Genomic DNA, 27,080 nt, shown 5'->3' on the forward strand with positions numbered 1-27,080 from the left:
ACGTTCCCATATTAAAAGATATGCTGGGCGCCTCTCTACAATAACAAGTCACTAACAATAGGTATTTAGGTGCCAAAATTTGCATTATAACTTCTACTTGAACCTTCATGCGAAAAACATCATCCTCTGCTTTGCGAAAAAATGCGCTTTCTTTAAACAAACTTCAACGTGATCCGGCCTCTGTTAAAGCTTTCGCGTATTGTAGCTTGATTCGGCCGAAGCTCGAGTGCGCCTGCACTGCATGGGACCCCTACTCACAATGCAACGTAAAGAAATTTGAACGAATTCAAAGACAGGATATTCTGTTTGTTTACAATGGGTTTTCTACTTCTGGCTCACCATTTTCGGAGCCCTCCTCTACGGCGTCTCCCGTAATCACATGGATGTTTTGGCACGTTAAAACAACAAGAATACTTTCGACTCACCAATTGAACTGATGCCGTCGAATGATATTGCCACTGCTAAATCGCGTCGAAAAAACTATGGTTTGACTTTCTTTCACAGCTACCCGTAATAAACTCGCGCTCAATCCGGCAGCATAGACGAGTCCACTATGGACGAGGCCTAATCATTAACATCACCCGAGTGCTCTAGTTTTATATGTTACCCAATCTAACGTCTGCCAATATTCTTTTTTTTTGTGGACCATTAAATATTGGGACAACTGACCCGTATCATTTTACTTTGCACACGTGCATTGTTTAGGGTGGTTTACTTAAAACTTTTTTTGCCTTTTCTCTTTTTTTTCAGTTGTATGCTCTGGGCTGTATAGTTCAACGTACAAGATTGTTTTACTTTTGTGATGTTACGACGTTTGACTTGCCCTACATGGACGTCGTGTCCGCAGCATGTAATATATAATAAAGAGGAGGTGAGGTAGAGGTAAGAAAGGCAGGAAGGTCAACCAGGTGAACGTGTGGTTTGCTATCCTACAGCGGGGAAAGGGGATTGACGGATGAAAAGAGAGACAGAAAAAACAAAAAAGTAGGTGAGCATAAACTGGACTGCTGCGTAGTTTGATAGAAGTGGGCGCAGGGCTTCAGGCGTATGACGCTTCACAGTAGGTCGTCGGTTCATGGTGCCTACTGAAGGCTTGCAAGCACTGGACGTAGAACGTCCAGTACTTATTGTACGGCCTCAGCGTGTGGCGATTCCAGCCTGCCGACAACACTTGAAGTGTCTCGAGCAGTAGTTGAAGAACTATTTTAAGATAGCGTGGAAACTTGGACAATCTGGTAGGACATAACTGAATGTAGGAACAGCACAACCTATTAGCACAACCGTAGTTACTTCCACGGAAGCGAGAAAACAAGAAGAGAAAAGAGCGGTCTTTTCTGTCCTTGCTTTCTCGCTTCCGTCTTTACGAAGTACCTACTTCTGGGCTGCGCTGTTCCTAAATTCAGTTATTTTAGGATAGGTTTGTCTTTTGGAAATGCCGAGGTGCGCTGTGAATCAGCATGTCCCCGCGACTTCGACAACGGAGGCCTAACTGTGTCAGTTGTGTCCATAATGGTCTTATTGGTATGGACCATCGCTGATCTTTGTGACTGCGGCTTTGACATTGTAGGCCAAGCGAATTCTGCAGAAACCATGCTTTTTACCATATTCTGCTACATACCAGCCGAGTATAACCTAGGTGGAAAAGGAGAGGGTGAAGCAGGGCGTGGCATGGGCACTGCAGATGCAGAGGCATTGGATTTTTCTGACGGAGTTCGGCGCCAATGGCGCCGCTTTTTGACTGTCGTGGTGGCCTCATGATGATGTATGGTCTCTCGCCATTTGCCTCAATACAGTTATCTCTTTTTATTTTTAGGCAATGTTTTGTGTAAGCTTCGTGGGGTCCATAACAGTTTGAACACTCGAGAACAGAGGCTTTACAAGTGGCTGCCGAATGAGTTTCAGCACAGCGAGAACATACTCTCTTGCCTTCGCATACACTTTTCACCTGACTGAGCTTCTTCAGTTAAGATATTGCAGTGGCTTCGGCACAAACGGTCCTACAGATTGTCGGAAGTGGCCCATCTTCAAGTGCGAAGGCAAAGAGTTGCCTCTAAAGTCTAGTTTCACGCAGCGTGAGGTATATCCAAGCGAACAACCTTGATGATGACACTTTCTTCATTAGCTGGCTGGACCAGGCCATTGAAGCCCGAGTTGAAAATTGGAGCGTCAACGTCGTAGATCACACCGGTGACGACGTACCGCTAATTGGTATGTAGAAGTGAACGTTCATACCACCCGCGTCTGTGACGTTACATAGAACGTTCAGTGCGGCAGCATGCGAAACATCAATCACCATGACAATCTTACGTGGGTTAACTGAAATAAAATAAGCTCAATAAGCGGAAGGTACTGTTAGCCTTCTTCTCCCCCCTCACGCTTCCTAAAGCGGAAACTTGCACGCGGCTTGATTGTCTGTTGATTTTGTGCAACAGAGAAAGCGATCAGTTCACTGGCGGATGTCAATGTGGGTGTGTTCGCGTTGCCTTCTACTTGATGGCAGCGCTCACTGACTTTTGCAAGAAAAATGAGCGCGTGGCCGAACGCAATGCTCTGTCTATGTCCCCGTCTTTCGTGTGTGCTACAACAAAGTACAAATTGACTTGTTTCCTTTCCCTTGTTCATGCAGTTAGGGTTTCATTCCGGCAGACTGTATGCCTGTAGTAGTGGGCGAGGTCAGCAGCCAGCCCCTGAAGAGGTGTAACTGGTCTTAGATAAGTAAAAGAAAAAAATATGTTGCACACACGCCACCTTGACTGGAAGCGTCGCTGGTTTACGTGCGCAGCAATACCTTACAAATAAGACAAAAGGACTACCAATGCTGTCGCTCAATCGCAAAAGCGTCAAACAAGTTATACGAAGTCTGTAGGTACGGTACTTGCGAAAAGTCTTCACCAACCTAAATTTATTTACAATGATTTCATAATTAACAAAGTACAGGTAAAATCTTGAAAAAGTTTCTGCATCATTGGCTTTCATTTTGACGTACGAAAGAAGGAAAACGAGCCCTCGATCAGCGGTTACATAGCAGTACAGTTTGGCATGTGCCATTGTGCCCAAGTTGAAATATGCGGAAAACTTTTACGGAAACTGGTTAACATAAAAAATCATCACAGTTTTCATTAAGTAGTCACTAACTTGTCCAACAAGGTTTTTCACAATAACCCCAAGTCGCCCCAACCCAGAACACACTATAGAGCTGAAGTTTGGCGACACCAACAGTTCCTGCACGACATAGTGGTTAAGGCGTGGGACTCGTGTCGCGGCTTGTGAACATTTGGTTGGCGCATGGCAACGGAAGACCCCACAGGCCTCAAGAGAAGCGGCTGGCAGATTATGCTAGAAGTGTGCCCTCACTCTTCTAGGATGGCCCGGACATGTCAGCATTCCTGGCATCTGACTCGCAGTCCAAGTAGTTTCGAGAAAGCGTCGAGTAGATGGCCACTTCTCTGTACAAGCAGTACCTGCGATGAAAAAAAATTGTGTTTAGAACCAAAGCCAGCACGCATAAGCAGCCAAGATGTGCACCGGGTGCGACGATGCAACTGCAATTCGGGTGCTATGCGCGACTGCAATATCATGTCTGTTAACGACCACAGCAGCGATAAATCCGAATGCCCACAGCACATTTCAAAACACAGGCTTCGTGTCATGCTTTCGGGTCAGGTGCAACACAAAGGTTCCGCATTTCTGCACCATTTGACATATCGACATTACCGATTGAATATCCTGCTTGGGCCTTTTTGGCCTGCAGTATTTAACAAATAAAATAAATAAATAAACAAATAAATATCGCGTACTATTAAAAACCGCAATATCAACTTAGCTAAACCAGTACAGAACGCCAACAAAACAAGAACAAATAGTATTTTAAAAATAATATTACTGATAACAATTAAACAAGGTTCTACCTGGCTTAATTATAATTATATTTACGAGGGACACCGTAGTGAAGTGCTGTGGAACTTTTAAAGATCTTGCGTTTCGTGTGCTGATATCACATGCCACTTGCATTTTGCCTGCATCGAAAAGCGACCGCCGCGGCCAGGATTGAATCCGCTGCCTTCGAGTGACACAACCACTAGACACGAATGGCTACAAAGCCGACTACGAAAATTGGCAGATCCCATGTACAATGAGAATGGATATTGTGCGAAGCACGAATGACAAAGATTGATGTATTACTTTAAAATCACCACAACGTTACGAAGTGGAGGTAAATGATGCCGTGCATGGCTTTCATGTCATGATTATCATGTTTGGATGTATTGTTTACCTTCGTCATCTATTCACGTCACGTGATACCAAATTTTGTATACGTTGAGCTTGTAAAACAATCGCGAGTGCATCATAAAGGGCCCAATATACTCCGATGTAGTGTTGACGCGTGCGTGCGCTAGGCGCAGCGACGCTACTTTCGCAAAACACGGGTATTCTATACCTGACGCCAGGCGCGACCGGCGGGACCAGCGTCCGTCGGCACGGCCCGATGGCAACCAGCGCGAAATGCGATATGCTGCATTTCGCGCCGTGCGTTACCCAAACAACACTACGTCTCCCTCTTCTGATGACAGAGAGACGCCGGACACGCTGAAACGCGCATGCGTCAAAGCAACGCAGTGCGGCGCGCGCCTGCGAGTGTATGGCAGGACCGGCGCCTGGCGTGGCAACGCCGGCGTGACCCGATGAAATGAACGTCGGAGAGCACGCGCACTGCGCCACGTTGAAATGTATTGATGCCTTGTCTGTGGCATGTAGTCATGCTCTCACATGACACACATCTCATAATTATCATGTTTGCACCAGTCACATATCTTCGTTATTCATTGACATCATGCAATACCGAATTTGGCATAAGTGAAGCTAGTGAAATGGCGGCGAGCGCATCATGAGTGTGGCATGTCGTCATGTTGTTACATAACACGCATCTCATGATTATCACGTTCGCACCAGTCACAAACTTTCGTAATTCATTCACGTACTGTAATACCAAATTTGGTATATGTGACGCCAGCGAAACGGCCGTGAGCACATCATGAGCACGGCATGTAGTCATGTTGTTACATGACACGCATGTCATGATTTTTGTGTTAGGATCTGTCGCTTGTGTTCGCCATGCAATCATGTCGTACCATACCTGTTTGGCAATATGCCATGTGAATGAAACCACCACAAGAGCTGCAGGATCAGAAAATGTAAATCATGACATCCATTACATACATGTTATGATTTTGATGTTATGACTAGTCGAATATGGTCTTCATAGAGTCATGTCATGCCACAACAATTTTTGTATTGATCCCATTACCGAAACGACCAGAACAGCTAAAAGTGGTTGGTGGCTAGATAGATAGACAGAGAGATAGATAGATGGATAGATAGATAGATAGATAGATAAAAAAGATAGATAGATAGACAGATAGATAGATAGATAGATGGATAGATAGATAGATAGATAGATAGATAGATAGATAGATAGATAGATAGATAGATAGATAGATAGATAGATAGATACGCTCAAAGTCGCCGAAGTTCGTTAAAAAATGCTTCGCATTTTAAAGGAATTGTTCGGGGCCGTTTTTTCTATATACACAACTGTAACGTTGCCATGTTTGTGAGAACTCAATTTTAGGCGAGTTTGTAAGATTTCATTCTTAAGCAGACAGAGAGCAAACTCTAATCCTAACCGAACACATTCTTCTTCTTCACAAGCTCAGCACCAAAGCAGTTCGTCGTCGTTGGGAGACCACACTCTCTCTAGCTTTGTTTTTCCCTCCGCTGGATATAGGGGATCATATTGCTGATGGCTGCTATTTGCATGACACCACCTTGAGTTATGGTGCCGATGGTCTTAAGTATTGCATCTATATTAGCCGTATTCGTCATTTGAAATGGTCGCACTCGTTTTGTATTCGCCGTAACTATAGTAGATCACCTGAATTATTACTCGAAAGTGTCGGAAATACCGCCGTTAACGCTGAGGTTCACGCTAGCTTTCGAGTAAATTAATCCCCCGAGTCATGAACGCAATATCTTTACCACGTTATAAGGCAATCTAGCAGTTGTTTATGCATTCTGGGATGTATCGGGATCCACTGTGGGTGAAACGCGGCCACAACAACGTAATGACAGTGTGCCTCACATGACAGCGCACAGCGGTACGACCATGAGAGCGGCAGAGATGAAAAAGGGCAGGCCAGCGTCAATCTCGAGGACGGCGTTGAACACCAGGCTGGAGAAGAGGTTGCCCGCGATCGGCACCAGGGACTCGCAGGAGCTCCAGAAGGAGAATACCTTGCCTGCATTATTACCAAAAGCAAGGAAGATCAGAGGTCTGAAAATAATTTAAATACATAAAGGTGCTATACCTGACCCCCTCAATCTTACAATTTTGTGTATTCCGAATTGAGTCTATTGGCAACAAGATTGTGAGAATGACCACGCCAAAATGCTGCAGTGGAGCATCTTAAGAGGCCTGGCCTCCTCATACACTAGGAGGCTGCACAGCGGTCGAGCAAGAGTACGAAACAGAGTATAGGGACCATTTTCTTTGTGTAACTGATTCAGAACAGTGGGTATACAAAGCAATATCCCATTTGGTCACTGCATGTACATTAGTTTTTGTTAAAAACTCCACATGAAAAAATAATCGAAACTATGTTGCTGCAAGAATGCCAGTTGTGTTAAAGCGTTACCATTCTCAATTCTTCCTACTCTGTGCATGCGACAATGCCCATATGCGCAGAAAGATTCGCTTGAAGAAATAAAATGGGCACTCGCCTTGTCTGAAGAAAACAAAAACATATATTGACATTTCGGGGTTGTTTCTTTGTTCACAATGAAGAACATGCAAAAGGGCGAGATGTCATCTATGGAGCCGATGAGTGCCCTTGTATTCATCGGAAAAATTACCCCACGCGCGGTTATTCGCGTTTTGTGTCTTTTGGATGTGCAGTGATTCGAACCTCTAATTCACACTGAAGCACTTTCTACAGAGAGAGAAATTTTGCTGTCGCTTGAACGCAGTGTCGTTCGCATTAGACGCACACCGCACCGCCAAATTCGCCTAATAGTCACAGCGCACAACCTGCCTAGTGAACAATCGACTACTGGGCGTGCACGCGATGAATGCGCTGTTCCTCGGATGTTGTTGCCGGCTCGCACTTTCTGTGCGCCCATGAAGAGTTGGATCGTTTTGTTTCACGGGTTTCAACACTTGTTGCCACTATGACGAGAAAGGCAACTGCATCACAAGCTACTCGTGATTTAACGAACAAAGCAACATAGGCGCAGGAACTCGTACTTACCAGTCATTCCAAGCTCATTTCCTATTTTATTCCACAAGTCTTCTTTTAGCAAGCTGTCCTTGTGATTGGGATGGCGTTTATTGTATAGGACGCATAGTTGCACGCAAATTAAAGTGGCATTTCTGCTAAGCACTCTTTACTTGACTGTCACATGACGAGCGAGTCGGACTTGGCCACCCCTGTTTTTCAGATTCCTAGGCTAGTGCTCCTACTGGTTCGGCAGTCGTCTTTTTCCGTCGTCTGCAGCCGATCCGGCAGCAGACGACGGAAAAATTGGTTCGAGAGCGATCGGCGAGGAGAGAGCTCTTTCAGCGGATCTCGCCGCCACCGCCGAGTCGGATTCGGCGCGCTTTTGGTGGCCGGAATGCTTAGTGCGAATGAGCCATAGAGGTAGCCATGTTGATAGACGCTTCCCTGTCACAAATATGCTTGTAGAAGTGGCTGACACATGTATGTAGTGTCGCCTACAGGATCCGTGAAATTAGACTCAACTACCTGGGCGCCAAGTTCACCTCCCGGAACACCGGAGCTGTGAATCGTCTGGTATGCGCAGCATACACGATATGCATTCGCACAACCTAAACACCTCGCAAGTACGTCTCTTCAGCCGTGGCCTGAACTTCAACGCAGTTTACTGACCCAACCTAAAAATATGACGTGTGGTGTGTAGCAAGCGGTACGATATGTTGATCCCCATCTACGAGACGCGGCAAGTTCACGAGCTATCGGGGTCCTTTCGAAGCTGTCAAGCTCTAAAACTGACCCTTGCTGTTGCTGAGAAGACAGCGTTGTGAAGACTTCGGCAGAACGAGGACATGCTTACCCTGCCCGCAGGCAAGGAAAACGCTACGGTTAATCTTGACCACTCGGACTACATCACCAAGATGATATCGTTGCTTCAAGATGAAATGACCTATGCTAAGGTGTGCCGGCCCTGAGAGAAAATAGAGTCAAAGCTTTAGAAGCTACTCACGGAGGCGTTCAAGCTTGTGCCCCCAGAAAGCTAGTACTTCTTTTAAAAATTGCTTTCCCGTAATAGTTCGGTACCTGCAGTATACGGGTTACCGAAGGTTCACAAGGCTGGGGTCCCTACAACCAATCATTGACTTCACACGTTCTTCGTTATACGAATTATCCGGCTAACTTCCCCGTATCCTGCACCCCTTCGTAGTAAACACATCTACCTAGCTGAAGGAACTTACGCTTTTCATTCAACTTACTAGAAATGTATCGACGACAACGAGGTGATGGCCCCCTAAGAGTCAATATTCAGATGCGTACCCGTCAATTACGCAGCCCGGTGTTGCAAGAATCTGTTTAAGAATGATGCGTCTTGGGGGGAGATGAACAACAAGAGAGAAGGCACGGAGGTCAACCAGGCACATGCCCGGTTTGCTACCCTACGACCTTCACGTATGCCCTTTGAGACTGAGGACTTATGCCGGCTCCTGGAATTCAGCATGGAAAAGCCGTATTTCATTTCGACGGACACTTTTACAAGCAACAGTTCAAAACAGCAATAGGGACAATAGGGACTTCCGTTTCTGTAGCCTGTGTGAAAATCACCTTTGAAGCTCTTGAACATTCGGTGCTCTTAGCTCGTGTAAGGCCGCTCCAGCCCCAGCGTCGTAATCTAACAGCTAAGGTACTCGGCTGCTAACCCGCAGGTTGCGGTATCAAATCCCGGCTATGGCGGCTGCATTTTTGATGGTGGCGAAAACGCTATAGACCGGTGTGCTCAAATTTGGGTGCACGTTAAAGAACCACCAGGCAGGGTAGTTAGACAGGACACTGGCAAGCTTTCACAGGAAACGAAGAACCTAATTAAGAAGTGTCAAATCATGAAAGTGTCAAGTACAACAGACAAAATAGAACTGGCAGAGCTTTCGAAGTTGATTAATAGACGTAAAGTATGCGATGTAAGAAGGTATAACATGGAGAGAATTGAACACGCTCTGAAAAACGGAGGAAGTGTCAAAGCATTGAAGAGGAAACTTGGGATACGCAAAAGTCGGATGTATGCACTAAGGGACAAAGAAGGCAAAATAACTACCAATATGGATAGGATAGTTAAGATAGCGGAGGAGTTTTACAGGGATCTGTACAGTAGCCGAGACAACCACGACCTTAATACTATAAGAACTAGCAGTAACCCTGATTACACCCCACCAGTAATGATAGAAGAAGCCAGAAAAGCTTTGGAGAGCATGCAAAGGGGCAAAGCTGCTGGTGAGGATCAGGTAACATCAGATCTGCTGAAAGATGGAGGACAGATTGTGTTAGAAAAACTAGCCACCCTGTTTACGAGGTGTCTCCTGACGGGAAGAGTACCAGAGTCTTGGAAGAACGCTAACATCATCTTAATACATAAGAAAGGAGATGACAAGGACTTGAAGAATTACAGGCCGATCAGCTTGCTCTCTGTAGTATACAAGCTATTTACAAAGGTAATTGCTAACAGAGTAAAGAAAACATTAGAATTCAATCAACCAAAGGAACAAGCAGGATTTCGAACAGGCTACTCAACAATTGACCAAATTCATACTATCAGTCAGGTAATAAAGAAATGCTCAGAGTATAACCAACCACTATACATAGCCTTCATAGATTACGAGAAGGCGTTTGATTCAGTAGAAATATCAGCCGTCATGCAAACACTGCGGAATCAGGGCGTAGATGACGTATATATAAACATTCTGGAAGAAATCTACAGGGGATCAACTGCTACCATAGTGCTTCATAGAGAAAGCAACAGAATACCAATCAAGAAGGGTGTAAGGCAGGGGGACACAATTTCCCCAATGCTGTTTACCGCGTGCTTACAGGAGGTTTTCAGAAGCCTAGAATGAGAACAGTTATGTATAAGAGATAATGGGGAATTCCTCAGTAACCTGCGCTTCGCCGATGATATTGCATTGCTGAGTAACTCGGGGGACGAATTGCAACTCATGATTACGGAGTTAGACAAGGAGAGCAGAAAAGTGGGTCTTAAAATTAATCTGCAGAAAACGAAAGTAATGTACAACAACCTCCGCAAAGAGCAGCGCTTCGAGATAGGTAATAGTGCACTTGAAGTTGTAAAAGACTATGTCTACTTAGGGCAGGTAATAACCGCAGAGCCGAACCACGAGATTGAAGTAACTAGAAGAATAAGAATGGGGTGGAGCACATTCGGCAAGAACTCTCAAATTATGACAGGTAGATTGCCACTATCCCTCAAGAGGAAGGTATATAACAGCTGTATCTTGCCGGTACTTAGCTACGGAGCAGAAACCTGGAGACTTACAAAGGGGGTTCAGCTTAAATTGAGGACGACGCAGCGAGCAATGGAAAGAAAAATGGTAGGTGTAACCTTAAGAGACAAGAAGAGAGCAGAGTGGATTAGGGAACAAACGGGGGTTAAGGATATCATAGCTGAAATCAAGAAGACGAAATGGACATGGGCAGGGCATGTAGCGCGTAGACAGGATAACCGCTGGTCATTAAGGGTAACTTACTGGATTCCCAGAGAAGGGAAGCGGGTTAGGGGGAGACAGAAGGTTAGGTGGGCAGATGAGATTAAGAAGTTTGCGAGTATAAATTGAAAGCAGCAAGCACAGGACCGGGTTAACTGGCGGAACATGGGAGAGGCCTTTGTCTTGCAGGGGACGTAGTCAGGCTGATGATGATGATGATGATGATGATGAAAGAACCACATGTGGTCGAAATTTCCGAATCCAGCCACTACGGGGTCTCTCATAATCATTTGGCGGTTTCAAGACGTTGAAGCTTCGCGACTAAGTCAAGGCAGCACTAAAATTCTTTGTTCGATACGTTGATGACTGTAGTTGTGTGATCCATCGCAAAGACGTAACGCCTTTTCTCGACCATTTAAACTCTTTTGTTACAAGCACCCAGATAGTTCACCATGCAATAAGAAATTGATTGCCAGACTGCATTCCTCGACGTTCTTGTAAGACGGTCAGCGAAAGGGCTTATAATCAGTGTGTATCGGAAGCCGACGCACATGGTTGATTGATTTATAATTGGGGTTTAACGTTTCATAATTGCATATCCTTCGAGCCTAACCATAGCGCGTCCGCCTAAAGAGTTCAGGATTTGGCAGTGGAACTGCTGGGGGTTACCCGCAAGAAGGCAGTTTTTCAGCAGTTCATTCGTTGTCACTCTGAAAAGCCGCATGTCATTTTGCTTCAGGAAACGCTTTCGCGATTCTGTCATTCTGCCGGGTTACACATCTCACGCTCTTTATAAAGACGGACGAAGGGGCATTCGCACGCTCGTATCTAAGGAATACACCTATATATCGCATGACATTTCTGTGAACAGTAGTAAAGTGAAACATTCATTGGTCGAAATTATTCTGGGGGTCATTTAAATAGTAGAATTTTCATCCTGAATATTTATAGTTCGCCAAATGACTCGAGACAAAGGTTGGCGGCGCGCTGGAGTAGGGCTGCCGCCAAGGCTGGTATCTCCCCGCTTGTGGTTGCGGGTTAGCTCAACGCTCTTCGTCAGGCTTCGACTTATCTAGGGTGATTGGCTTGGACTTATCTAGGGGCAGCGGCGAACTTGAACCGCACCCTGGCCACGGACCCAGCATTTCTAACCAGGATGGGTAACTCCTGCACGAGGGACACCACGCCAGATCTTACCTTTGTTAAGAATGTTGAATATGTTACTTGGCACAACTTGCACGTGGGTCTGGGTAGTGACCATAATGTCTTAGCTACCCATATCAGTGTAAAGGGCAAACCCGTAAGAGAGTTTAGTTTCACAGATTGGAATCACTTCCGGCATATTGGAAAAGAACGCGCGCAAGCTGAAGACTCAACCCGCAGCCTGAATCAATAAGCCCAACAGCTCAAGGGAGACGTTGGTGAGGCGACAAAAAAGATACACACAGATTTGAAAACGGATAGGATGGACAGCCACTTTACGCACCTCCTAGAGGCCAAAAATCATTACACAATAGGTGGAAGGGGGAGAGGCTCAATCATCGGCTCCGCAAGAAAATTGCAGAAGTTGACCGAACCGTCGAGGACCACTGCCAGACCCTCTCTAGGCAGCAGTGGGATGAGGTGTGCAATTTCGTTGATGGCACAATGAGAATAAGAGAGAAATTAAATTTGCTAAAGCACCTTTTGCACGAGTCGAATTCCAAGAGTAATCAAAGCAAGCCATTGCTGAACTCATACATGCGGCCAGGCAGTCTGATTCTGAAGACGCTATACTGGCTGGTTTTGCTCACAGATATTTACTAATTGGCTCCTCAAGCTGTTCAGACTGGCTGTCTTACACTGGACCCCCTTGCACCGAGCTCGGAGAGCCCTTTACTACCTGCGACGTTTGGAAAGTTCTTCAAAACCTTAATGGACGATCGGCTCTGGGTCTGGATGGCATCTCAAACAAGGCTCTCAGGAACCTGGAAGACAAATTCATCAATTTTTTTACCGATGAGATCAATTGCATATGGAGAGAAGGTTCTGTCTCAGACTCTTAGAAAATGGCATCGGTTGTCTTCATTCCCAAGCCGGGGCGACCTGGGGCGACCTACAGGTTTAGGCAATATAAGGCTCATATCGCTAACGTCCTGTGTCGACAAGGTAGCGGAGCACGTCATTTACAACCGTGTCTTTAAGTACATCGAGAAGAAAGGTCTTTTTATTCGCAACACTATTGGGTTTCGTCCATCTTTGTCCGCACAAGACACAATGATGCTGCTCAAACATCAAATCATAGACGTGAACACAAGGGACGTAAGAGCCATTCCTTGGAAAAAGCGCTTGACAACATCTCTCACGAGGACATCTTAAACTTCATTTCAGAGCTTGGTCTAGGCGAAGCCTTCCACAGATACGTCAGCTCCTTTCTCGAATACAGGAAGGCCACGCTCAATATCGGAGACCCCAAGTCCTCTCCCATAACACTGGGCCCTAAAGGCACGTTGCAAGGAGCGGTGATATTTTCGCTTCTCTTTAACATCGCTATATGCAAGTTGTTTACACTGCTATATAATGTGAAGGGCATCAGCCATACGCTTTACGCTGATGATATTACGATCCGGTGGCCCGGAGGTAGCGAAGGGGAAGTTGAGACTGCACTCCAGGAAGCCATCGATCAGACAGAGCTCTTCCTTGCTGGCACAGGGCTGAGGTGCCCCTCAAGTAAATCGGAGCTGCTTGTATATAGGCCCAATAGAAAAGGAGCCAGGCCAAAAAACTGGAAGCCTTTGTCAGAGGTAGACATTGCACTTCACGCCAGAAGTGGCACCCCCATTCCGAGAGCGGACTCCATTAGAATGCTGGGCGTGATTATAGAATCGCACACGTACAACAGACAAACCATCGCTAAGATTTCAACCGAGACCGAGAACATGATCAGGTTGATTATTAGGGTTTCGAACAGAAGGAGGGGACTCACAGAGGACAATCTACTGAGGCTTTTTCATGCATTCCTCATGAGTCACATAACGTACGTTGCTGCCATGCACTCTTGGTATGGATTCGAAAAGAAGAAGCTGGAAACTCTGATCAGAAAAAGCGTAAAGAGGATGTTGGGCATCCCCGTGCGAACAAGCACTTAACGGCTTATGCAGCTAGGAGTTTATAACACCCTAGATGAGATAATTGAAGCCAAAGAGACTGCACAGCTAATGCGTCTGTCGTCTACTTCGGCTGGTAGGAAGATTCTGTCCGTCGTAGGCCTCAGAGGATTAGCGTCTTCAACTACCGGATGAACAGCGTACTGCTATCCAGGTCTCTCTGTTTCAGCGAAATGTCCACCCTCAGCACTACACAGGAAGGCGCCGGGCAAGGGCCATCACACTTCAGAAGAACATCAGGAACGATCCTCATTCAGTGTGTTTTGTCGATGCCACTCAGTACGGTCGCTCAGCTAGGTTTTTTGTTATTTCCGTCAATCATAAGGGTTCTATTACCAATGCTGCGTCAATTAGGGACTCATTTCTCTCAAGAGCCGAACAGTAGGTTGTAGCCCCTGCCCTTTTGGATTACAGTAGATCGCAAATATTCCTTGACTCAAGGTCAGCGATCAAGACTTTCGCCTCTGGTTCCGTCTGTACGGAAGTATTTACACTACTTGAAAATGGAACACTTTCTCGACACAGCATTACCTGTTTTCCTGCACATCTCGAACCTCTACTGGACTGTCTAGTAAACCTGTATGACACTGCACACTCCCGGACGCGCGCGCTAACCCTCCGCGCTGGGGAGGACGTAGGTCCGCAGGTTGGCAGTGAGGTGTTCAGGGACGTTTTACTTACATTCAGTGAAGTGGCTGAACACTACCAGTTGAGTAGGTGGTCATTTGCTCCTCCGCACAAGTTGTCTAGACCTCAGGCCTTCACGTTTAGAATGCTCCAGACCAGGTCCCATCCAAGCCCATTTTTCCCTCAGAGGCTCTTGCATCTACTTGTCCTGAATGTGGGGAGGTTAGTGACTTAGCACATATGCTCTGGCAGTGCCCCTCGTTACGGGGCTCTAGTCGGCGCACAGAAGACTGAGACTCTGCCTTACGAAGTTCAGAGTTACTACCACAACTACGGGCTGTCCAGAGAGCCCACGATGCTTCAAGAAGCTAGGCCTCCCAGTTCCTACGTAGGAGCGGCCCGCGATGTTGCTCAAAAGGAGGAGCGTTTCTCAGGACTCAATAAAATTCTTTGTCTGTCTGTCTATCCCTAATATCCGTCCCCCGCGCGTTCGCCTTTGTCGTACCACCGCACCTACGTGGACCTTAATACAAGAAGGTCACCTAGCCCGCGACGGGGAAACTGAGGGCAGCGACCTTCGGGGGCGAGGTTGCGGGCCATAAAGATAATAACAAGAAGCTCCCACAGCACGACGTCGTACAGCCGATAAGCCGTGAAAACGATGAAATTGTGACTGCCAACCTTAGTGTTCTTCTTTACGGCCAGGAAGTGACAGCTTTAGTCGACACTGGTGCCGACTTCTCTATTATCAGTCAGGACCTCACCGACAGCCTCAGAAAAGTGAAGACGCCGTGGACGAGCCCTCCCATAAGATCGGCAGGTAGCCAGTTACTGATGCCCTCTGGAAGATGTACCGCAAGAACTGACATCAGTTCACTGCGTCGTTCGTCGTTTGCGCCGCATGCTGCAGAGATGTACTTCTTGGCATGGATTATTTACGGGAATATGGCGCCGTCATCAACATACCAGAGAGTTTGATTACGTTTTGCAACACTTCGGGCTTACTCCATCCTCCAGAAGCGTGACCAAACCAACTGCGTATTACTGATGACGACGTGGTTCTCCCTCCTAGGTCATGCACGCTTGTTTGTGTGGCCGCCGCTGCTCAATTTGACGCCGGAGGAGTTGCAACCCAAATAAGCTCGCTGCTCTTCACCCATGGTATTTCCGACGCGCAAGGTATCGTCAGAGTTGCTGCTGGATGCATGGACTTGCTGCTGACCAATTTTAGTGCTGTGCGCCGGCACCTTCCTAAGGCACGGCTGTCGCTTACTTCGACGATGTCGTAGATGCCGAAGGCTGCTTAGCGGTAGTCGATGAGTCGCTAATTCTTGATTCAGCGCCTGTTCTGGACGTTAGCAATACTTTGCCGAAAGACGACCAACGCAGACTCCTTGAGCTACTGGCCAAATTTCAAGACTGCTTTTCGACAACATCAAGAGTTGGTCGCATGCCTCTAAGTAAGCATCGAATAATTATGGACGAAACGGCGAGACCTATTCACAGAAACCCTTATCGCGTGGCTCCAAAAAACGTGAAGCGATACAACAGCGGGTAGACAGAATTCTTGATCATGACGTCATTCAACCTTCACAGAGCCCCTGGGCGTCGCCAGTAGTCCTCGTTAAGAAAAAGGACGGCAGCCTCCGCTTCTGCGTGGATTACCGGAAGCTAAATCCGGTGACCAAGAAAGACGTATATCAACTACCACGTATAGACGACTCTCTCGACAGACTTCGACACCCTCGATATATCTCTTAAATGAATTTGCATAGTGAATATTGGCAAATCGAGGTGGACCCGAGAGACCGCGAGAAGACCGCTTTTGTAACACCAGATGGGCTATATGAATTTAAGTTCTTGCCATTCGGTTCGTGCTCGGCGTCTACTACCTTTCAAAGACTCTTGGATACCGTGCTTTCTAGGTTGAAGTGGAAAACATGCTTAGTATATCTGGACAACGTCATAGTGTTCTCCGCAATGTTTGAAGAGCACCTTGAAAGACTTGAGGTGGTTTTACGAGCCATAAAGTCCGTGGGCCTGACGTTGAAGCCTGAGAAGTGCCACTTTTGCTACGAAGAGCTGAGATTTAATAGTCGTGTCGTCAGTTATGCAGGTGTTCGTCCCGGTCCTGAAAAAATCGCAGCGGTAGAACAGTCCACTATGCCGACCGATGAAAAGGCTGCAGACACTTTCTGGGCCTGTGTGCATATTATCGACGATTTATCACAGACTTCGCACGCATAGCATCACCGTTAACTCGCCTCACGAGAGGAGACGTCACCTTTGAGTGGAATAACGAAGAGGAAGGTGCTTTTAATGATCTTCGCCAGCGACTACAAACACCTCCACTCCTTGCCCACTTCGACGAAAAAGCCCCTACAATGCTTCACACCGATGCTAGCATTGTTGGTCTGGGAGCTGTGCTTGTGCAGCAGCAAGAGGGCACAAAAAGTGTAATCGCTTACGCAAGCAGAACGTTAACACGCGCTGAGGCTAATTACTCCAGGACCGAGAAGGAATGTCTCGCCGTGGTATGGGCGGTTACAAAATTTCTTCCGTATTTATATGGCCGCCATTCGAAGTAATTAGCGACTACAACTCACCGTGTTCGTTAACAAGTCTTAAAAACCCTACCAGCCGATTAGCGCGTTGAAGTCTCAGGCTGCAGGAATTCAATATGTCAGTCGTACATAAGTCAGGGAAGCGACATACGGACTCTGACTGTTCGTCCCGTTCACCCATTGAGTCGGCAACCCTACCCGAGGAGGAGAAAACATCGTTTCTCGGTGTCCTCGACACGAACACCATTGCGCATTTTAGAAGTGTAGCAGCTTGGGCTAGTTGGTACGGCATGACGATAGTTATAGCGCGAGAACAAAACGACGACACAGAGACAAGAAGGAAGCGGTCGTGTCTTTCGTGTCCTTCTTGTCTCTGTGTCGTCGTTTTGTTCTCGCGCTATAACTATCGTCATACCATTGCGCAGCTACAACGTGACGACGCTGAGTTGCTTGGCCTAATCACCTACTTGAAAGGCAGATCTCGGAAGCTGCCAAGAGTTTTCGCAAGGGTGTTGTCATCATTTTGCTTACGGGGCGGAGTACTCTACAAAAGAAATTTTTCGTCGACGGGATCTGCCTATCTACTTGTCATATCAGCAGCCCTTCGCACCGAAGTACTGAAAGCATGCCACAACGAGATTACGTGTGGCCACGTGGGTTACACGAGAACGTTGGCCAGGTTACAGCAAAGGTATTACTGGCCAAGACTATCTACAGCCGTGAAGAACCACGTTCGCACCTGTCTCGACTGCCAGCGACGCAAGTCACCACCAACTAAACCAGCTGGCCTCCTACAACCCGTACAGGTCCCGATGACTTTATTCCACCAGATCGGCTTGGCATGGACATTTTGGGCCCACTCCCTACTTCTACTGCAGGCAAGAAATATATATTGTGGGCATTTAGTATACGCATCCTCTTCACCGGTACATTATCATCATTATCATGTGTGGCTCATGCATCCCCATCGTTGTCGCATAGCATCATCATCTTGGTCCGATCATCTCAGCTGTCGGCTGCGGGTTCTTCGGGCCTAATAAAGGTCTTCCAAACCAAGACTCCATACGTGGTGGAGCGTGCTGTTGGATCCCCCGCCATCCTCTCGACCACTCTACCCCCTGGAGCTACGTTCAGGTCGCCGCTTGGGCCAGGTGTCCGGAAATATGTCGCACCAAGAAGAGGTCGGTACTGCAGCCGTTCCCACTCCGCCACCGCGTGCCGCGCCTTTTCACGTCATTAACAGCCTCCAGCGTGAGCCCCATCCCTTCGCTGGTATGCGCGGGGAAGATGTGGAGGAATGGCTGGACGATTTCGAACGGGTCGGCGCTGCTAACCGGTGGGATAACACCTACAAACTCGCTTACGTGTCATTCTACCTCACGGGTGTCGCGAAGACGTGGTTCCTCAACCACTTCATGGACATCCCCGACTGGTCAGCCTTCAAAGATCAGCTTCGCCATGTCTTTGGCACACCGGCTGTCCGTTCAGCTCTCGCAAGGAAAGCTCTTGCGACTCGGAAACAGCACATCGGGGAGTCGTATACATCCTACATCGAAGATGTCCTTTCACTTTGCCGCCGGGTTGACACCCCAATGACAGAGTCAGACAAGGTACGCCAGCTTCTTAAGGGCATTAGACCCGTCGCATTCAATGCCCTTGCAATCCAGAATCCGGCTACCGTTGCTGACGTTGCGACAACCTGTCAGCGCCTCGAAGAACTTGAGTCGATGCGCCTACAACCGGACAGTGACGCGGCCCGTATTACGACTGATCCAAACCTACGAGAAACGATAAGGGTGATAATACGCGAAGAATTAGAATCAATGGGATTCACACTACCATCAGTATCTACCATTCAGCCTTCTTCAACGTCATTGCGGGATGTCATCAGGGAAGAGCTCACGTCCATGACCCACATGGCCAACCTGCAGCCCATTGTCTCTCGTACTCTACCATCGTTCCCGCACACCGCCGCCGCACCACCAGGCACCGTCAGCTCGACGTCCCCGCCACGAACGTACGCGTCGGTTGCTGCCGCACCTCCCACAAGATTTCCCACGAGCTTTTCATCACCACCGCGTGAGCCGTCACCTGTCCCTCTGACTTCTCTCTCTCCTGGTGCAGTTAGCGCAAGCTACTACCCTCCTCATCGATCGACTCGGCCTACGTGCTATTATTGCGGCTATCGTGGTCACATTGCACGCTTTTGCCGCAAGCGCCAGCAAGACGAGCGCCGAGGGTATGACATACGCGAACGGGACTATACCGCAGGAGCCTTGTACCAGGGTCGCCGTTATTTGTCACCGCCGCGTCGGTCTCCATCTCCGCCAGCATCGGGTGAACTGCGCAGTAGTCACCGATCAACCCGACGCCGTTCACCGTCGCCTTACCGTCGCTCTTCTTCTCCTCTTCAGCCCGCTTCCCTTACTTCTGATCGGCGTCCGGAAAACTAAGCGATGCAGTTTTTGGAGGACAAACTGCATTCCAACACAAGACTCCAATTCCTCCAGCGCGCCCCTACAATATGATTGCGGTCACAGTTGAGGGAGTGGACGTTGATGCTTTGGTGGACACTGGGGCTGCGTTTTCTGTTATTCGTGCTGATTTGTGTGCCCGTCTTCGAAAAGTCACGACGCCTTATGATGGACCGACACTGGTTACAGCCCAGGGAACAATGATTCGCCCTTCCGCTCTCTGTACTGCCCGTGTACTAATCGACGAAATTCTTCATCATATAGAATTTGCTGTGCTATCCCCGTGCTCCCATGAACTCATTTTAGGCTGGGACTTTCTTTCCTCTGCTTCTGCGGCTATTTGCTGTGCACAACATGTCGTCCATCTTACTGACACGGACCACTTGCTCAACGACGAAACCTACAGGCCACTTCGACTCATCGCTGCAGTAGACATCGAGTTACCACCAAACGAACATCAATTAGTGACAGTTTTGTCCAACGACGTCGACTCTGGTGACATTTTGGTCACTCCGTCACCGTATTGCCTTAATAAAGGCATAGCTCTGGCATCAGGTGTGGCTCGCTTCAACGATGGATCAGCTGTCCTCGCTGCTACGAACACCACACCAGATAAAATTTTACTGCCGCGGGGCACTACTGTCGCCTGCGTTGCCGATCTGGAGCCTGTGTGCGTCGTGCCTCTTACCCCTGCCTCCTCTAAAGGCCATCCTGGAGATCATGCTGCTTCCTCGGCCTTTACAGCAGCCATCAACAAGGACTTGACAGACTTGCAGAAGCAGCAGCTGCTTGATTTGTTGCAAAAGCACGCAAACTCTTTTGACGTTCATTCATCCGGCCTGGGTCAGACAACTGCTACAGCACATCGTATTCAGACCGACGGAACATCCATTGTGCATCGTCGTCCGTACCGCGTCTCCCTAGCCGAACGAAAAATCATTGAGGAAAACGTAGACGATATGCTGCAACGGGAGATAATCCGACCCTCAACCAGTCCTTGGTCGTCTCCAGTGGTTTTGGTGCGTAAAAAAGACGGTTCCGTACGATTTTGCGTCGATTACCGAGCACTCAATAAGATCACTAGAAAGGACGTATACCCCATGCCACGCATCGACGACGCCCTAGATTCCTTACACGGTGCTGAATACTTTTCGAGCCTCGACTTGCGTTCAGGCTATTGGCAAATCCCCATGCACGAAGATGATAAAGAAAAAACTGCGTTTGCAACGCCGGACGGCCTATACGAATTCAATGTTATGCCGTTCGGTCTATGCAATGCGCCCGCAACTTTTGAGCGCATGATTGACACCGTGCTGCGTGGCCTGAAATGGAAGACTTGCCTATGTTACCTCGATGACATTGTTGTCTTTTCATCGACGTTTTCTCAACATCTGCAACGCTTGGACGAGGTCCTGACTTGTCTTGCGGGCGCTGGTCTTCAAATTAACACCAAAAAGTGCCATTTCGCCAGCAGATCTATCAAGGTACTCGGTCATATTGTGAGCAAGGACGGAATTCGCCCAGACCGTGATAAAACTGCTGCAGTGCTTCGCTTCCCTCGCCCTGACAAACCAAAAGGTTTGCGAAGTTTCCTTGGTCTCGCCTCTTACTTTCGGCGATTCATACAAAACTTTGCCTCCATAGCCGCACCACTTCATAAGCTACTTGCTTCCGGTATGCCCTTTCAGTGGTCTCAGGAATGTGAATCAGCTTTCGACAGGTTGAAGAGTGCCCTCACGACCGACCCTGTACTTGCTCATTTTCACGATGATGCACCGACCTTCCTGCACACAGACGCTAGCGGCCGCGGTTTAGGAGCCGTGCTCCTGCAACGCGACAACTCTTCGCGAGAGCGAGTCGTTGCATACGCCAGCCGCGTCCTCTCCGCAGCCGAGAGGAACTACACGATCACTGAGCAGGAGTGCCTCGCCATCGTTTGGTCAGTACAGAAATTTCGTCCATACCTGCATGGCCGCCATTTCACCATTGTGACCGACCACCATGCTTTATGTTGGCTTTCGACACTCAAGAACTTGTCGGGACGCCTCGGACGCTGGATTCTACGCCTCCAAGAATATGATTTTGAGATCGTGTACAAGTGTGGCAGGAAGCATAGTGACGCCGATGCTCTTTCTCGCTGCCCACTACCAGCGACTCCACTCGGGGTTTCAGCCGTCAATTTGCACAACACGCCCTCGGAGTCCACGTCTACGGCGGTTTCCTCTCTCGCCTCTATGGACCAGCTGCCTTCGGACGACCCGCACGATTTTCCTTCTCGACAGTTGGCTGACCCATACTGTCGACGTATTATAGACTACCTCACTGGCAGTTCCCGTCCACCTAATGCAAGGCTCCGTCGCCAGCTCTCGCAATTTAAGCTGGACAACTCGGTGCTGTACCGCAAAATTTACCATCCTGACGGTCAGCGCTGGGTTCCCGTTCTACCCCGATCGCTTCGGTCCGAAGTCCTCAGGGCACTTCATGACCATCCGACTGCTGGTCACCTTGGTTACCATAAAACCTACGATCGCCTTCGAAGTCGGTTTTATTGGCCAGGCATTACCACTAGCGTAGCTCGGTACGTCGGGTCCTGCACTACCTGCCAATGCAGAAAACTACCAACATCTGCTCCCGCCGGTAAACTACAGCCTCTTCCGTGCCCAGCCACACCATTCGAAGTTGTAGGCGTCGATCTTTATGGCCCCCTCCCAGTCAGTGCTGCTGGAAACCGGTGGATAGTAACAGCCATTGACCATTTGACGCGCTACGCCGAGACGGCCTCCGTTACTACAGGTTCAGCTTCTGAGATTGCCGATTTCATCCTCCGAGCCATTATACTGCGTCATGGTGCTCCACGTGTGTTGCTCAGTGACCGTGGAAGGGCCTTCCTTTCATAACTAGTGAACGAACTTCTTCAGGCCTCCGGCACAACACACAAGACTGCCTCTAGTTATCATCCCCAGACTAACGGCCTCACTGAGCGATTCCACCGCACTCTTGCTGACATGATCGCCGCCTATATTCAACCAGACCACAAAAACTCGGACGTTGTTCTCCCATTCGTCACTTTCGCCTACAATACGGCCATTCAGCGAACAACCGGCTACTCGCCATTTTACCTAGTTTATGGACGCTCCCCTACTACTTTCCTGGACGTCTCCTTCTTCACCTGCCAAGTGAATTCATCTCCATCCTCTTCAGAGGAATACGTTTCACGACTCGCACAGTGCCGCCAACGAGCTCGTATAAACACTGAAGCCCGCCAGGAAGACAGAAAGCTAGTTTATGATGAATCGCATCGTGATGTATTCTTTCAACCTGGAGACGAAGTGCTCCTTTTGACGCCTGTTCGCACACCTGGTTTGTGCGACAAATTTCAACCTCGGTTTATTGGACCGTACACAGTTCTTGAAAAGACTTCACCAGTGAATTATCGCGTGACGCCACTTGTAGCCCCAGCAGATCGCCGTTATCGAACTACAGAGGTCGTCCATGTCTCCCGTATGAAGCCCTTCATGCGACGTTCTTTGTCCCCTTGACTTGCCGCGGCCAGGCTGGCCGCTTTCACGTGGGGGGAATTGATGTGGGCATTTAGTATACGCATCCTCTTCACCGGTACATTATCATCATTATCATGTGTGGCTCATGCATCCCCATCGTTGTCGCATAGCATCATCATCTTGGTCCGATCATCTCAGCTGTCGGCTGCCGGTTCTTCGGGCCTAATAAAGGTCTTCCAAACCAAGACTCCATAATATATATATATATATATATATATATATATATATATATATATATATATATATATATATATATATATTGTAGTGAAGAGGAATGCCAACTACTGCAGCGACATCGACACGTGGGCGCGAGGGACGAGCTAGGATTGCCTGATTGCTGATGCGACGCTGCCCGTATACAGAGTGCTGCGGTCTTCCCCAGTCCTGGAACTGCGTAGCCGAAAGCTGCCGTCCGTCATGCCTGACGACGCTGTCTTCACACCCCCACCGGCTTCGCCACGCAGGAGCTGTCCCGGTGCACAGCTCTTGCGAGAACCCGACATCTTCAGCGGCACCGACGAGAAAGACGTTGAGGATTGGCTGGAATCGTATGAACGAGCCAGCGCTACTAACAAATGGGACGATCCCACAAAGCTTGGCACCGTGATGTTTTATTTAACGGAAGTTGCCAAGCTGTGGTACAGAAACCATGAGGCGGATATCCCCACCTGGACTACCTTCAAAACCTGCATCGCAGATGTTTTTGGACGCCCTGGTGTGCGCAAACTTCGCGCAGAACAACGCCTACGAGGCCAGTCCCAACAAACTCGTGAGACATTCACCAGCTACATAGAGGACATCCTTGACCTCTGCCGGCGTGTCGACCGGTCGATGGCCGAAACTGACAAGGTGCGACATATCATAAAAGGCATTTCCGACGACGCCTTTCAAATGCTGCTCTCCAAGAACCCTGTCACTGTCTCTGAGGTCATTGAGTTGTGTCAGAGTTTCGACGAGCTGCGACGACAGCGTCTTCTCACTCGACGCCCTGACGTCCCGGATGACACCCTCTCCAGCCTGACACCACATCTGACCTTCAGTCGCTGCTATCGCATTTGTTCGTGCTGAGGTCGCTCGTCAGCTATCGCTGCTATCAACAGCCGGCCAACCAGCGTCACCTCTGCCAGCAAACATTCGCCAGGTCATCCAGGAGCAAATTTGCGCGGCTCTGCCATCTGCCCGTGACACTTCACCCTTGCCGAGCCCTGTTGCCTGTGCCGAGGTAAATGCACCTCTAAGCTATGCTGAAGTAGCGGCTCGACCACCTCTTCAGACTTTTACGTCGCTTCCCTCAGCCGTGCCGCTCCGACCCACTCCTCGGTTCGCTCAGTCAAGGTCCGTCCAGAGTAGTGGACAATGGCGTACACTCGACAATCGCCCAATATGCTTTGCCTGTGGGCTACCTGGTCACATAGCGCGATACTGCCGTCGGCGCGTTTTTGTCTACCGACAGAGCTACGACCAGACCTTCGAACCTGCCCTTTATGTGCCACCGCGCCGTTCGTTCGCAGGCTCTCAGCCACCCGACCAGATGTCATCGTACGCCGACCACCGCCCTCCTGTTAACCGCCGCTCGCCATCACCTCGACGCCACTCGCCATCGCCGATGCGTCGTCGTCCTTCATCGCCGGAGCGGGAAAACTAATTGCCGCAGTTCCAGAGGCAGGAACTGTGTCGCCAGCGAAAAGACCAAGGCCTCTCACTTTACCAACGAATGTTCTGGACGTACATGTGGACGGCGTCGCTGCACTCGCTCTCGTCGACACTGGTGCCGCAGTTTCAGTGATAAGTGCTAGACTCTGCCGCTTGCTGAAAAAAGTTATGACGCCACTAGCTAGTATATCACTTCGTACAGCCAGTGCAGATCACGTCACACCGGCCGCTGCTTGTACTGCTCGCATCGCGATTGATGGCCTCATTTATGTCGTTGAATTGCTAGTGTTGGATTCCTGCTCCCATGACCTCATTTTGGGCTGGGATTTTCTCTCCGCTAATAAGGCCGTCATCGATTGCTCGCGCGCTGAGGTGGCATTTGAAGTGTTTGACGACGCTCCATTATATGATGCTCATGAAACCGGGGACAAACTATTTGTTGCTGAAGACGTCATCATACCGCCGCACTCTTTTGCCCTTACCATGGTGTCTTGCAACTCTCTCGCCGAGTCTAGTGCCCTTTTCACGCCATCTGCTCTTTTCGTTCGTCGCAAGTGTTCGCCGCTACCTTATGCCCTTTTAGAACTTCATGACGGCGTCAGCAGACTACTCATCTCGAACCTGTTGTCATGTCCTGTAACACTACTCCGGGGTGAGTGCGTCGGGCGTGTTTACAGTCTCGACCCTTCTGCAATTATCGACATGCCGGCTGGTCCTTCCGCCGAACACGAAGTCGCCGGAGTGACCTGTGCCTCTTCGCCGCAGACTACTAGGCCGGACGTACTGAGCAGCTCCATCGCCGACACGTTAACCGTTTCGCAACGTGCTCAGCTTCTACGACTACTGAACAAGTTCCGTTATTCCTTCGACTGCCAGCATACTCCCCTCGGCCGCACGTCAGCCGTGTGTCACCGCATCAACACGGGTACCAATGCGCCATTGCGTCAAAGACCCTATCGCGTGTCCGCAGCCGAGCGCCAGGTTATCGATGACCAAGTAGCTGACATGCTCGAGCGTGGCGTCATCCAGCCTTCGAACAGCCCCTGGGCATCTCCAGTCGTTCTCGTTAAGAAGAAGGACGGGTCAATTTGCTTCTGTGTTGACTACCGTCGTCTTAACAAAATAACTCAAAAGGACGTTTACCCGTTACCGAGAATCGACGATGCCCTTGACTGCCTCCAAGGTGCGGAGTTCTTCTCTTCTATTGACTTACGGAGTGGCTACTGGCAAGTCCCTCTGGCACCTGAAGATCAGCCTAAGACAGCCTTTGTCACACCTGATGGCCTTTACGAATTCTGTGTCATGCCTTTTGGTCTTTGCAACGCACCCGCAACATTCAAGCGGATGATGGACAATCTTTTGCGTGGCCTGAAGTGGAAAACATGCCTGTGCTACTTGGATGACGTGATTATATTTTCCCCGGATTTTCCAACGCATCTCCGCAGGCTAGATGAAGTGCTGCAGTGCCTAACTGACGCCGGCCTTCAGCTCAACCTTAAGAAATGCCGCTTCGGCGCAAGTCAGCTCACAATCCTCGGTCATGTTGTATCTAAAGAGGGTATTCTTCCTGACAGAGCCAAGCTTCTGGCAGTTGCAGAGTTCCATAAACTTGCGTCTCTGAAGGATCTGCGCAGCTTTCTTGGCCTCTGCTCCTATTTCCGCCGCTTTATTCGGAATTTTGCTATGATCACCGCCCCCTTGACTGAACTTCTACGCAGTGACTCGAAAAGTTACGCTTGGTCACCCGCCTGTGACGATGCTTTCGAAAAGTTGCGCCGTCTGTTAACCTCGCTGCCAATCTTGCGTCATTTCGACCCGACTGCTCTGACGGAGGTACACACCGATGCCAGCGGTGTTGGACACGGCGCCGTGCTCGCGCAGCGTAAATCGGGATTCCAGGAGTACGTAGTCGCATACGCAAGCCGTACCCTCACCAAAGCGGAGAAGAACTATTCTGTGACAGAGAAGGAGTGTCAGGCAATTATATGGGCTCTAGGTAAATTTAGACCGTACCTATATGGTCGCCCTTTCGACGTAGTCACCGATCACCATGCGCTTTGTTGGTTATCCACGTTGAAGGACCCCTCCGGCCGTTTAGCTCACTGGGCTTTGCGGTTGCAAGAGTTCGACATGCGTGTTGTCTACAGGTCTGGCCGACGTCACACTGATGCCGACGCTTTATCACGCTCGCCTATGTCCGCTGAAAGCTCTGCATGTTTATCTGCCGTGGACGAAATGGTTGCGTTCCCAGATAACTGTGACATGGCGTCTGAGCAACGCAAGGATGACTGGATCAG

General features: G+C 48.9%; 1 protein-coding gene across 2 annotated transcripts in view; it reads right to left on the minus strand.

Annotated features, from left to right (window-relative positions):
- Positions 1–2,867: 2,867 nt before the first annotated feature.
- LOC119181372 (putative peptidoglycan muropeptide transporter SLC46) overlaps positions 2,868–27,080 on the minus strand; it is a 187,603-nt gene continuing 163,390 nt past the window's right edge. Inside the window, exons 4-5 of one of the 2 annotated variants that reach the window (XM_037432591.2) lie at positions 6,140–6,296; positions 2,868–3,461 (exon numbers count right to left, since the gene is read on the minus strand). In XM_037432591.2, coding sequence (XP_037288488.2) covers positions 3,359–3,461; positions 6,140–6,296 — 260 coding nt within the window. In that variant the 3' untranslated portion in view covers positions 2,868–3,358. The remainder of the gene's footprint in view (positions 3,462–6,139; positions 6,297–27,080) is intronic. The other variant, XM_037432592.2, reaches the window with a different exon arrangement.

This window comes from Rhipicephalus microplus, unplaced genomic scaffold (assembly GCF_043290135.1).
Source record: "Rhipicephalus microplus isolate Deutch F79 unplaced genomic scaffold, USDA_Rmic scaffold_14, whole genome shotgun sequence".
Classification (NCBI taxonomy): Eukaryota; Metazoa; Arthropoda; class Arachnida; order Ixodida; family Ixodidae; genus Rhipicephalus; species Rhipicephalus microplus.